This window comes from Molothrus ater, chromosome 16, assembly GCF_012460135.2.
Source record: "Molothrus ater isolate BHLD 08-10-18 breed brown headed cowbird chromosome 16, BPBGC_Mater_1.1, whole genome shotgun sequence".
NCBI lineage: Eukaryota > Metazoa > Chordata > Aves > Passeriformes > Icteridae > Molothrus > Molothrus ater.
The window spans coordinates 3,215,934-3,228,935 of record NC_050493.2 but is presented as its reverse complement, the minus strand read 5'-3'; the positions used below and the strand labels follow the sequence as shown (position 1 = coordinate 3,228,935).

At 45.4% G+C, this 13,002-nt stretch overlaps 2 protein-coding genes across 5 annotated transcripts in view; both read right to left on the bottom strand.

Annotated features, from left to right (window-relative positions):
• RNF216 (ring finger protein 216) overlaps window positions 1-2,241 on the bottom strand; it is a 76,146-nt gene extending 73,905 nt beyond the window's left edge. Inside the window, 2 exon segments of the mRNA XM_036392665.2 lie at window positions 1,389-1,500; window positions 2,129-2,241. The gene's annotated coding sequence lies outside the window, so the exon portion shown is untranslated.
• Window positions 2,242-3,399: 1,158 nt separating this feature from the next.
• SMURF1 (SMAD specific E3 ubiquitin protein ligase 1) overlaps window positions 3,400-13,002 on the bottom strand; it is a 45,859-nt gene continuing 36,256 nt past the window's right edge. For 2 of the 4 annotated variants that reach the window (XM_036392349.2, XM_036392351.2), the window contains exons 13-18: window positions 12,266-12,444; window positions 11,303-11,440; window positions 10,822-10,942; window positions 9,157-9,358; window positions 8,257-8,341; window positions 3,400-7,603 (exon numbers count right to left, since the gene is read on the bottom strand). In XM_036392349.2, the coding sequence (XP_036248242.1) occupies window positions 7,504-7,603; window positions 8,257-8,341; window positions 9,157-9,358; window positions 10,822-10,942; window positions 11,303-11,440; window positions 12,266-12,444 (825 nt within the window). In that variant the 3' untranslated portion in view covers window positions 3,400-7,503. The remainder of the gene's footprint in view (window positions 7,604-8,256; window positions 8,342-9,156; window positions 9,359-10,821; window positions 10,943-11,302; window positions 11,441-12,265; window positions 12,445-13,002) is intronic. The other 2 variants (XM_036392350.2, XM_036392352.2) reach the window with 1 other exon arrangement.

The window sequence follows — 13,002 nt, the reverse complement described above, 5'->3', positions numbered from 1 at the left end:
CTGTCTGAGTCCCTTCCCAAGTCTTGGTGTTCCAGGCACAAACTCCTGTCAAGATGATTGTTTATTAACATGCAGTCACACCACCAAGACACCCAGCACATGAAATCTATTAACGTGTTTACAATTGCAGAAAGCCTGATGTAAGGCAGTGGAATTTTTGCACAGCATTCATCTAGAAATTAAAAGCACATATTAAAGCTGTAAATCCCAGAGTTCTGGAATTGAAAGCTGTGCCTGGAATCCTCCTAGTCCTAAACAAAGTGGGTTCTACCACGTGGTTTGAGCTGCACAGGCCCTGTACCTGTTCAGGGATGTACCAGAAGCTGCTCAAGATTTGGATCTGCAGAATGATGGGTCTCAGATTTCCTGCCTCACCTTCCAAACAGGTTGCTGGAGGAAAAACCCTCATGCCATCCTCTCTGAAAGCAGGAGAGGCCACATTAGCTGAGCCTGCAAAGGCCAGTCTGAATGCCTGATGGGGGACACCTGCCTTTCCCTCCACTGCTACCACTAGAAACCTGCAAGAGCTCTAAAGTGCATCAGGTGGGAGAGCAGAGGTCGTTCAAAAAGAGGAATCAACCTCCACAGAGACAGAATAGAGAAGCAGAGATCTGCCCACAGGTCATAGGGACTGGCTGTGCCTCTCAGCCACCAAGGCACCCTCTAGAACTCCTGCCTGAAGCAATGCTGTTCCATAGGGAAAGAAACACAAGAGGGAATACTCTGAAAAGCACATGGACATCAAGCTTTAGTCCTTCAGCACCATGCCTGAATTATGGAAATAAAAGTGCACAGCAGCAATATCAGCTCTTCTCTTTCAAAGCATCAGAGATCTCAGGACAGTGACCAAACCATAAGAAACTGAACAGAAACATCAACAACTAAACTTATTTCTATGAAAACTGTTCTAAGCATCTGTCAGTAAGATTCTAAAGTAAAATACTGGAGGACACTCAAAGACAACACTCCAGGCCATAAAGCACAGGTGAGATGAAAGGAAAAACTCCCCAGGCTGGGCTGGCAGGTGCAAGCAGCTGTTACCCACCCAGGGTTCCAGCCAGCACAGCTGCAAAGCCAGGGATCCACGGGATGACTCTTTAAGCCAATCCACATTTTGCCCACCCCAAAGCACTGCCCCGGGCCAGCTCACACTCCTCTTTCACACACACGCTGGAGTTCCCCACAGCTCTTCCCCACAGCCTCAGACTTGGGTGGGATCCCAACCTGCCTCCAGCCATCTGGGGGAACAAGGTCAGCTCCAGGGGCAGAAAAACTCATTCCATAAACGCAGTGTACATTAACACTTCCAGGCTGTGCTCTACCACGGCTGGTTGGCACTTGGATCAATAGAGAAGGGAAAGAAGAGGAGGAAGAGGAGTATCTCTTACACTGATCCCTCAGCTCCGAGGACAGCTGTGTTTGGGGTTTCTTTCCTGCAGCAGCTCCCACAGCAGATACCTGAAATGTCGAGATGTCCCAACACCACCGAGTGCTCCCACACTGAACAGGGGTCAGAAGAGAAATATCTTTTACCCTCCTGTGCCCACCAGCTCCGGCTTGTCCCCGACTCCAAACCCCCGGCCCGGGGTACCCGGCATAGCCGTGAGGAGCCCCCGGGAGCAGCGCCTGTCCCCGGCTGTCCCTCGGGGCTGCGGGGGATACAGGGGCGGTGAAGGGACCCCCTGGCCCCGGGAATGGGGAGAAGGGAAGCGGCCCTGAGGGGGTGGAGGGAAAGGACCCAGTCCTGAGGGGAGCCGGAGGGGGAGGCGGTGTCCCCGATCCTGAGGGAGAGCGAGGAGGAAGGACTCGGCTCTAAATGAACGTGGAGGGGGACGGGAGGACGGACACGGGGACGGCGACGCCGAGGGACCCGTCCCTGAAGGGAAGCGCTATGGGGTAACGACCCGTCCCTGACGGCAAGAGAGGGGAAGGACCGGCCCTGAAGGGACGCGGGGGAAGAGGAACGGACGGAACGGACACCGGGCCCTGAGGGAACGCGGGGAGAGAGGGGGAGAACGACCCGTCCCTGAGGACAGGCCCAGCCGGGAGCAGCGCCCGACCCCGCAGCGAGGGGTCCGGCGAGGCCCAGGGACGCCCCGTGGGGCGGCAGGGCTGTCCCGGCACTCACCGGCTCCGCGGGACGGAGGGGTCACCCCGGCACTCAGCGGCCCCGCCGCCCCTCCGGCCCCGCTTCATTTAACCGCCGCTCCCGCCGCTTCCGCCCGGCCCGCGCCACGTGACCGCGCCGCCCCGCACCATAGAGACACGGCCAGGGAGGGACAGAGCGGCGCGCGGGGACGGGCGGCGCGAGCGGGCCCGGCCCGGCCAACCTACCATAGAGACACAGGGGGCGGGCGGGCAGCGGCGCGGGACGCCCCCTGCCGGGCGGGCGGTGCTCCCGGGGGAGGGGGCGGGGCCAGGGCCGCACGTGCGTGAGGGGCGGGGCCGGGGGGGCAGAACTGAACTTTGGGGGGTCAGCAATGGGGAAGGGGGGGCAGAACTGAACTTTGGGGGCTCAGCAATGGGGAAGGGGGGGCAGAACTGAACTTTGGGGGTCAGCAATGGGGAGGGGGGGCAGAACTGAACTTTGGGGGTCAGCAATGGGGAGGGGGGGCAGAACTGAACTTTCTGGGGGCTCAGCAATGGGGAAGGGGGTCCGGGACTCCTGCACGGGATCCCGCTGGAGCAGGCTACAAGGATCCTCCTCTCTCTTAGCACCAAAAGGAAAGCAGAAATCAAGAAAACTTCACAAAAAGTCGTTATTAAAGAAAACGGCGGTGTCAGTGTGTGGCAGAGCACTGAAGGACTGACACTATTTCCTGCTCCAGATAATGAAATCGTTCAGGCCCTGCTGCTGGCTGACACGAGGGGTGGGCTGCAGCATTTGTTCATACTGTAAAATTACTCAAAGAATAAAAAGCATTTTATTTGCACTCTTTCCTTTTTATTTATTAAACCGAATTATGGCCAGAAGAAACCCCAGCTTTCAGCATCAGGGAGGGAAGGTGCTGCTGCAGCACACACCAACACTAAGCACCCTCCTCGGACTTTCTCCTGTCCTTCTCCACCTGCAAAGCAGCAGTAATTAGGGAAAAAAACCCAAACAAACAGGAAAGCAAGGATTCATCAACATTAGTGAATCTTTCTCCAGCTTTCATTAAGGGGGAGATTATAATTTTTCTGCAAACTGAGGTTTTGGAAAAGTATCAGGACAAATAATGAGACAAGAGGGGAAAAAGATTAACGTGAATTATTGAAACAAAGTATTCTCCCTGCAGAGGAGGACTTTCATCTGGGCAATCCTTATAGAGCTGTTAAATCAGTTGCATTTCGATACTTTGTCCTCTCTTTTCCTCTGATTCCCACAAATATTTTAACAAACAAAACAGTAGCTACCAAGAGTTTAAAGTTGTGAGTTTATTGCATATGTAACAAAAATGAACATGACCTCCTGGGTCCAGCCTACTATACAATCACTGTTTATTCCAGCTGGTTCCATAACCACATTAAATAGAACTAGTATTTCCTTAAATACTTTGATTTAGACATAAAATGAAACATTAGTGTACAACTTCCACAAAATAAATCTGCAATAAAAACAGTGTGAAGAATAACAAGGATAGCAGCAATACTTAAACATGACATTACAAAATAATAAATTAAAAAAATACATTATAAAGTGGTTGAGGAACAACAACAACAACAACAACAAAAAAAATGAACAGATTAAAACCAGATCCATACTGTGTTTCTGGGAATTTGCTGTGCCACACAGCCCTGAACCTGGGCACTGGCTCCAGAGGGCCTGGTGGCTGGATCAGTAATTTACAAAACCTGCTGGATTTTACAACCACCTCCACCTGAACTGAGGACAAACTGCTGAGCTGATGGCACCGCCTGGAGCTTGGAGCAGCCTTTTTGGAGCAGGGTCCTGTCTAACATAATGCCCAAGAGAACACTCACACCCATCCATCCAACAGCCTGCTGGAGCACACGAGCAGAGTGGTGGTTTCCTACATCCCTGAGCGTAGAGGAGAGGCTGAGGAGCAGTCCCAGGGCAGGGCTGCTGCAGCAGAGGGGTTTGTGTGGCACAGCAGTGACACCCACGCTGTGCCTGGTCTTCCCTTCGGGTCACACCCAAGAGTTTCGGCGCTGGAACGTGGAATGGCAACACCAACACGGGACTCCATGGTTTTCTTTGGGCAAGTTTGAGAATAACAACCAAGTTCAAGTGCTGGCAGAGCGAGTGGGAATGGACGCACAAATTCAGACAGCTGAGGTTATCCCAGACCTCTGAGAGCCACTGGCTCAAGCCAAGCTAACTCCTGTTGGCATTTTGTCCTTCCCTGGCCTTGGAGGTGGGCACAGGAAGAACAAACAGCCCATGGCTCCAAAGCCAATCTGCCTCACTTCTTGCTGTTCCTCCATCCACCCAACCAGCTTTAAGGCCTGCCTCAAATGCATGTACAGAACAAGACAAAAAATGTCTCTGTCGTCACTGAAGTGGCACAAAATTGCAAAGACAACACGACGGGAGAGGTGGTGAAGCTGCTGAAAAGAGAACTGAAATAATTTAAAAGACAGTGCCCTATTCTCATTACTGTCAGCACGGAGGAGGTACCTTGACAAGGGCTTTAAAATACAGCAAAAAACAGACGGACTTTTCCAAACAACAATCCTTGCCTATTCTTATTTTGTGCATTCAATAAAACACTGACCTAGCAAAGACATTAGGAACTATCTTATGTCAACTGGGTCGTTGACATAAAGCTACTTGACCTAAAGATCTCCAAATCAGGGGCCTTTCCCTTCACCTCACTTGGTTTGTACTGAGCCAGTTGTGCTGCAGGTGTGACGGGATTTTTATTAGGGGTGGGCTTTAGTATCTGGGTTTTTGGGGTTTTTTTACACTTCTTTTAGTGAAAAATCCACATGAGACTGCATGCAAAGCTTTTGGGCAATAATCCATTTTGCATTTTTCCTATCTGACTGGTTTATTGCACATTCAAACGTACTGAAAGGATTAAATACACTCTATGAACAGGTTTCACTTCAAAGCAATTTGGAAAATCCAGGGTTGTGAGGACTCTGCTACTCAGCCTGGGACTGTAGGGATGCTGTCTGCCAACTGCTGCACATCCCAACAACCAGGACTGCAGAAACTGGTCTCCAAGTGCCAAAAGATCCCTACAGAACAGGGGCTGAACATGCCTCTCCTGTACAGTCCTGCAGGATGAGCATCTTTAGCTACCCTGTGCAAATCTCACAATATGGTACAATTTTACACCTCCAATGCAATTCCCGACAACAAATCACAAGAATTATGGTCAATGGCAAAAAGAAAACCACAAACAAACAAAACAGAGAAAGATGCCAGGTTTTGACAAGTGTCTACTTTCTGTCCTATCACAGTTTAAAGCTATTACCAAATGCAATTAAATAAAAAAAAACAAAATAGAAGTATTCCAGTAGACATCTCCTAAGGACAGTCTCTTACCCACAGCTGAATTTCAATGCACTATTCCATTAATGTAACAACTGTTAAGTGGTTCAGTCATGAATCTCTCTAAAAATCAGGCTTGCCAAAGAAAAAAAAATCCTATACAAGCAAGTCTGCTTAAGTTTAGACATGTCTGATAGATAACTGGGTCTCTCTGAAGCCATGTTATTTGTTAAAATATTGTCTCATCTTGGTGTGCCAACTGGAAAAATGTTAGTGATTCAGTGTCTTAGGTTACAATGTAAGATGTAACCAAAAGTATGTATTCCATCACAATCTGTTAAAACCAACTGGGGCAGTGCTCTTTATCTCTTCCATGACACATCCCTGCTAACTCCCTCTGGGGGAATTATCTTCTGTTAATGGGCCATGGAGCCTCAAAGCATGACTGACAAAATCACATCATGCTGAGATGCTCCACCCAGGGGAGGAACCAAGCATTCCTACCTGGATATAATCTGAGATTACACAACCACCACTGGAGACCTTCAGAGGAAGACCAGACCCTTCTACAGGATCACTGCTTCAACAGAACCACATCTATCACTTCATCAGGACTGCAGCCACCACTAACTGGGGCTGCCATCACCACCCTGACCAACAGGGTGTCAGCTCCTAGCCTGACTCTGTCCCTTTAAGCCAGTGTTTCTGTATTATTGCCTTGTTATCTATACTAGTAAAGAGCCATTATTCCTATTTCTCATATCTTTGCCTGAAAACCCCTTAATTTCAAAATGATAATAATTTGGAGGGAAGGGGTTTACATTTTCCATTACAAGGGAAGCTCCTGCCTTCCTTAGCAGACTCCTGTGTTTCAAATCAAGACGCTCAGGTATTGGATTTGCTTTTGTTTCCCCTGTGTTAGAGAACAAACCTTTTAATATTAGTTTCAGATATTGGAAAAAATAGCCTTATGGCTCTCTGGAGAAATTTTCATCCCTATGTAACTGAAGTCATAAATTGTTCCAATAGCTTTCTGTAACATTTAGAATGTATTCACTATATAGTTCCCCTTTCACCTCAATCTCCAAATAAACCTTTCCCAAGGCCAAAAAATTTGAAGCAGGAGTTTGTTCTGTTAACTTGACTTTTAGTGATTTCCATGTGAGTCTTAGAATTTAAAGTCACACAAACACATCTTGGGTAAAACAGTGGCACAGAAATCACAGCTTTGGGATTGAATGGATCTTTATCCTCTGTCTCCTCCTCACAAGGCTTCTCTGCAAGGTACTTATATCTGAACAAACGATGGAAAGTAATTCTGCTGGAGGAAAGAATTGTTTTCACGTGCAAAACAATTAGATTCAGCCAGGACAACCAAAAAGAAATCACACAATACCGTTTAAGCTGTCCCAGATTCCTTCACTTTTCTTAAGGTGAGCCACAGCTTCCATTGGGAGCTTCCTGCTAAGGCAGAATTTGGATTTCTTTACCTTTCAGTTAAATGTTCATATGGAGGTATTTTCTGCTAGAAGTTTACTTTTTAAACAGATGTTTAAAATGTGCAATGCAAATTCTGGTGCCAGTCAGACACTCTGCACCTGCTGGATTCTACAAAGGCTCAACCTTGATTTAAGACAGACTAACCAGGTGCACCTACCAGTTTTAAGTCCTCAGCAAATTAAGCTCATTCTCAAATACACTTTGATTCTCCTATTAAAAAAGCCCCACAGGTCGCTGACCCTATCACAATATGTGTTACAAATCTAGCAGAATATCCTGTGTAACCAAAGCCAAATGCTGAATTTGGCTGCATTTCAGGGGGGATAGAAGAAGAGGGAAGGGGTTATTTTAACAAAGGGGAGAAAATAGAGTTGGGAACCACCAAGAAAAGCCCCGACCCTCCCCCCCAAATCCACCAGCGACCTAAGGGAAACAGCCTCATCTCTAAGTTGTCAGAGTTCAGATGTTTCAGACAGCTTAGCAGGAAGTTCACAGCAAGCTTCTTCTAGCTTTTGATTTGGTGGTCCATGAGCTAGCATCTGTTTCCTTTGGTTGCTTTTTCATTCCACAGCAAACCCACACGTCTCTTCCACAGCTGTCAACAGCTTCTCATAAAGCTTCTCGTATGACTCATAAGGCGGAATGTCGATCCGGTTAAAGCTGCAGGGAAAGTAACAAAACACTGATGGATCTGAAGTGCTTATTGGGGGAGAAATGTGAAGAGGCTACACATAGATAGAAACTGTAAAAACTCTCAGCTGTCTCAGTGACCAAAGGAGACAAGATGAAAAACAACTATTTCTACAGCAGGAATGCACAGCTTAATAGGGCAGCGTTTGGGATGAGGAGGAGGAAGAGGAAGATGCAGGAGACTTGTAAAGAAAAAGCAACACATCAGGCAAGCCCTCTCCTTGCCCTGCCTGCAGACAGTCTGCTGCTGCTGACACCATTTCCTGCCTCTGATGGAGTGAGATTTCCGTGCAAGGGCTCAGGCTATGCCTATACTGCAGCAACAGCGTGAGCTTGCAACATTCGACATCTGACAACACTTCTTTGTAATAAAGAAATAAACTTACAAACATCTCACTACCCAGAATTATCACCACTGGAATAAATGAAAACCACAGATAGTATAGAAGACAACCTTTAAGAAAGGCAAATTATTTTGCTGGCTGCAGAGTGGAGATATATCCAAGCTAACAGAGCACTCTTGGAGTCATCCATGTGCATCATATGCCTAACCCCTGCCCAGGACAGAGATGACTCCTTTAAATCAAGACAAAGGGAGAGGAAGCAGAGTGTTTCCATCTTACCAAGTGTGAGCTTTTGGAAGGTTGTCTGTGTTTGCATCTATTAAATGGATGGTAAACAGTCTGGGTCCTGCAGCGCCTGTAGAACCTTAGACAGACATTCTAGTTAATGCACTTCAACAAAGCCTCATTCACACACACACATTTTGCTGAGTATAAAAAGGCAAGAGAGGAAATTACAGCTCCAGCTGCAAGCCTAAGTATGTCCTAGGCTAAATCTGTAGAGATATTTGCAGCTGATGAAGGGATGGCAGAAGAGATAGGGCTGTTTGTGACAATCATTTTACAGACTGGTATTTTGGAAAGCTGCTAAATTTGATATTAATGAAGCTGCACCATCAAAAATGAAAATACTTAAGTGCATGAAGGTTTTCCTTGTAAAACAGAACTAGTATTTTAATTTTGAACATCAATTTACTGCCAGCCAACAAATGGAATGTGATCAGGAGATCAGAACAGCCAAGGACACTGCCACATTTTTGATAAAAACCTGCAATTTTCAGAAATTTGCTTTAAAGCCTAATGGTTTGTTGCTGAACACTGAGGGGAATACAATTCTCACATGAAAAAGTTCTTTAGTCAGCCATATATCCCTGTGCACACTTGCATGGAATGATTTGAACCTCAGAGCACAGAGCTGCAGGAGACTGACGAGCCAAAACTGACAGCAGTCAAAGCACTGCACAGTAACAGATCCACCAGCTTCCATCACTATCAGCAACAGCCAAAGTGTTCAGCAGCAGCTGAGCTGCTGACAAATGTAAAACAGCTCTCAAGCTCTGAAGTTTGCAAGTGCTTGACTTATCCAGTCATATGCTGATATTTTACAAGGGGCCTGTAAGTACCACACCACTTTTATCCCTTTCTCCAACCACAGATTAACTCAGCCTCCACATCAGTCACCTTGTAAAGCCTTGAAACCTTGAAGTGGGACACGCGTCGAGCCCGTCACGAACTGCAGCAGCCTTGCCCTTCTTTCCTCATCAAACGTTTCCACTGCTTGCCAGAACCACTTGACAATGTTGCTGTCAGCCATGCAGTGCTTTAGGCGTGTGTTGGACTTCCAGTCATTCAGGTCTATCTTATCCAGGCCTCCTATGATCAGCTGTTAAAAGATTAGGAAGCACTTTAAAGTCCAGAGTAATTCCAGGTTTGCAGTTATAAAACACATCCAACCACGTCACCAAGCCTGGCCTTGTTTAGGTGCTTCACCCACCTTTTTGATGCAAGGTAACCTTTCAAACCAGTACAGAACTGGCAGGCAATCTCTCCAGTTTGACTGCAGGGAAACTGACCCCAAGCAGTGCTTTATCAACATTAGAACTTCCACAAGCATCTACGAGTCAGGAGCCCATGCAAAATTTGTTTTAGTGAATCTGTGCTCCCTGGAAGATACAGCCTGTCTTTATGAGGGCACAGCACTGATTTGGAATAAGGCTGTGGCACAGCACCATTGTCCTGCTGCAGGACTGTCCTAGAGGTGCCAGTGGAAGCCTGCTCAGCTTATGAGAACATCTGAGTTGCTTTGTTGTTCCACAACAAACGAGTGAAACTTTTCATCTGTTTTTTGACACCATTTGTGAGAATATCTGACACAGACCAGACATATCACTTCAATCTCTTTTCCACATGACACCAGGTTGCAAAAAGGAAGTTGCTGCTGGCCATGATTTAACCACCTCCTCTGGCAACAACAAATAAACAGCACAGAGCAAACTTCACCCCTCAAAACAAAACGTGTGTTGTATTTTAAATTTCCCATAATATTCCACAATAAGGATCCCATTGCTGAGAGCTGCCCTTTAGCAGCTGCCTTGCTGTGCCACCAAGACAGCACCCACTTACACCTGCTCACATCATTAGGGGAGTTGAGACTGTTCTGACATGGGGAGTATTGAAATATTTAATGGATTTTTAATCTACCTTTTTAAGCAAATGGAATGCAAGAACTTTGTGGAATTAACCAAAATGCATGACTGACTAGCACAAAATGCTTTCTAAACCACAAATGATGAATATTCCACAGGTTGTCTTATTTTTTCTAGGAAGCAAAACCAGAGGAAAAATTGCTGTAACAGGAACTATTTTAAAAAGTAGCTTTCTGCATCTCAGGATTTGATAAGAAGACAAATTAATTTCTTTTCTATATGCTCAACTCTTCTACTTCTGCAAACCAATTCCTGTGTGCAAACAGAAACAGCCATGCATGAAAAGTTACTGGACAAAACAGGTTCTGGGCTAAATAACATGTCTGGTCTTGCCAACAATTCCTCAAACTTGCAGAGTTTCCTCCTTCTCAGACCACCTGCCTTGAGCATTAGTCCTTGGATAGAAACCATGGTGTATTTATCATGGTTACCCTGGTGTTAAGTAGCCCTCTCAATAATATGAACCCAAAGAATGTCTAGAATAAACCTAAGAGGGTTTGGTTAAACAAATACTCAGCTTTCTGGTATATAGAATGGAATAAGTTTTGTGGTTTGTTTGTTTTATGTTTGTTTTTTAAATCAGTGCTTGACTGTGGATCAAGCAAATTACAGAACAATAACACATGTGGATAAAACATACCTCAAGTTCTTTCTGGTCAAAAGGCTTAAGGAGATGTTGAGGAATAAGTTCATTAAAACCTTTCTGCAGAGCCAGGAACTGTGCCTCTATTCCTCTCATGAACCGCCAGTTCACATACAACCTGTGGGGGAGGAAGGAAGAAGTCAGGGGTGATGAGCTGGACAGCACTGGGATTTTCACAGCAGACTTGCAAAATGCTCATTTTACAGAGGACCTTGTTTTTACACACATTTTGTATTATGAAAGAAGTGCTTATCCATTCCTTTTTCCATCAACAAATAATTATTGCACCATCAGCAGAAAAACCAAAATACCATTCAGAACTGCATCTTCCCAGGTCTTCCAGTGAAAACACTCGTGCCATTTATGACTCAGGAGTTCCCACCCAAAATACTTACTTCCCTTGTTTCACTATATACAAAAATTCTGTTTACTACCCTCTTCCCACTCCATTTGCAGGACATATTTCTGTTGGCAATACCTGACATATTCCTTCTTGTTCTCTTCTGTCACTGGAATATTCCTGCCATTTGGTTTGAGTTCATGCTGTAAAATCCTCCCGAAGGCGTTGTGCTCCACACAGAACGTGTGGTCCAGGACTGGTGTGATATCGTTCTCTCTGCCAATGCACAGAGGGTAAACTCAGCATTTCTGGCATTTTGCTAACTCTCAGTGGTGATGCTGACAGTTATTTGAGCACCTAGGGAGTCCTCAGGCTAAATCCCAGTTATCACCTGCATTTCACACACCACAGGAATATTGCCACCATCACCAATTTCTGTATGGTTTAGTGCATGTTGAAGAGCCTGACCAGATATGGGATATTCATCTAATTCTAACAGGACTCAGGATACTGGATAAAACCCTATCTACAGAAATACACACCCACATCTATAGATATACACCCAGCAAGAATCTGATCTGCTGTCACATATCTGAAGCACAGAAGAGATCATACGTAGAGAGCTTCATCATCAGTAACTTCTTTAAATATAAAATTCAAAACAGCTTTTAGGAAAAGAAATTAAGATAATGCAAAGCAGTTCCAAAGATTCCCAAAGCTACACTGAATGCTGGATCTTGTCCTGTAAGCATACAGAAGCCCAAATTACTTCTATTTATTTTAATTTTAATCAGAGTTGGCTTTCTTTTGAAGAAGGCTGTACTTTCCCTCAGACCTCTGTCCTGAATTTGGATTTTGATAGTGATATTCTACCATACTCATGCCACCTTTAATGATTTAGCATCTACTTTATTGCAAGGAGAGTTGCAATGAGAACTTTCCCTCAAGTACCTCTGATATATTAAGAACAGTTTAATGACTTTGTACAGACAGCCACCATAAAAAGATTTTTGCAAACTCTTTGTCTAAAGCACCTCACTATTGCCAACAAACTCTACCCCATTTTCTGTACAGTGAGACATTGCTAAATTCAGTACTTACAAGATCCAGACTAAACTTTTGTGTAATTCTGGGTCAACAGACTCCAGGTCGGAGAGCTGGATGGGCTTCCCCAGCAGCTGCTTGTAAAAGGGAACTGTGAACCCCCCGTTGATATAGTGTCCATGGAACACAGCCAAACCCATTATCCGACCAACAAAATGGAAATAAGACAAATGGTCCTGCAGGGAGAGAGGAGAATCAGCCTTGGGAAGACACTGACATCTTGTGGCACCCTCGGTGGTTTGTTCTGTGTGAGTTACCTGCAGCCCTCTGGCAAGAGCAGCCACCACTTTTCCTCACAACATAACCAAAACCAAAGCATTTAGTGATTAAAAACCTTGAATGAGTCTCTCTGTGCATTACCTGATTAATAAATTGGATTCAAGTCTCTAGACCTCTCAAAGGGAAAAACTTGGAAAAAGAAAATCCCTGTGAAACCTCCAGAATCCAAGAAGATGAAGATTCCAAACAAATTAGTTTATTCTTTATTTAGCCATCCAAATGTATCTAGTCTTGAGGAAGCAGTGTGCTTGTTTCCTTCATCTCTTTCATGTTCCTTTGAAACTAACTTTTGAAAGCTGGGGTGTAAGACCTATGGTTAACATTCTTCCAATCCACCTCCCTCATCTTCCAGTGCAAATGTCAGGAAATGTCATGTCAGGAAGAATTCCCTCTACTAATACAGAACTGCTGCTCCTTTTAGGGTCTGCATCAATACAAATCTCCAGTAAGAGAAA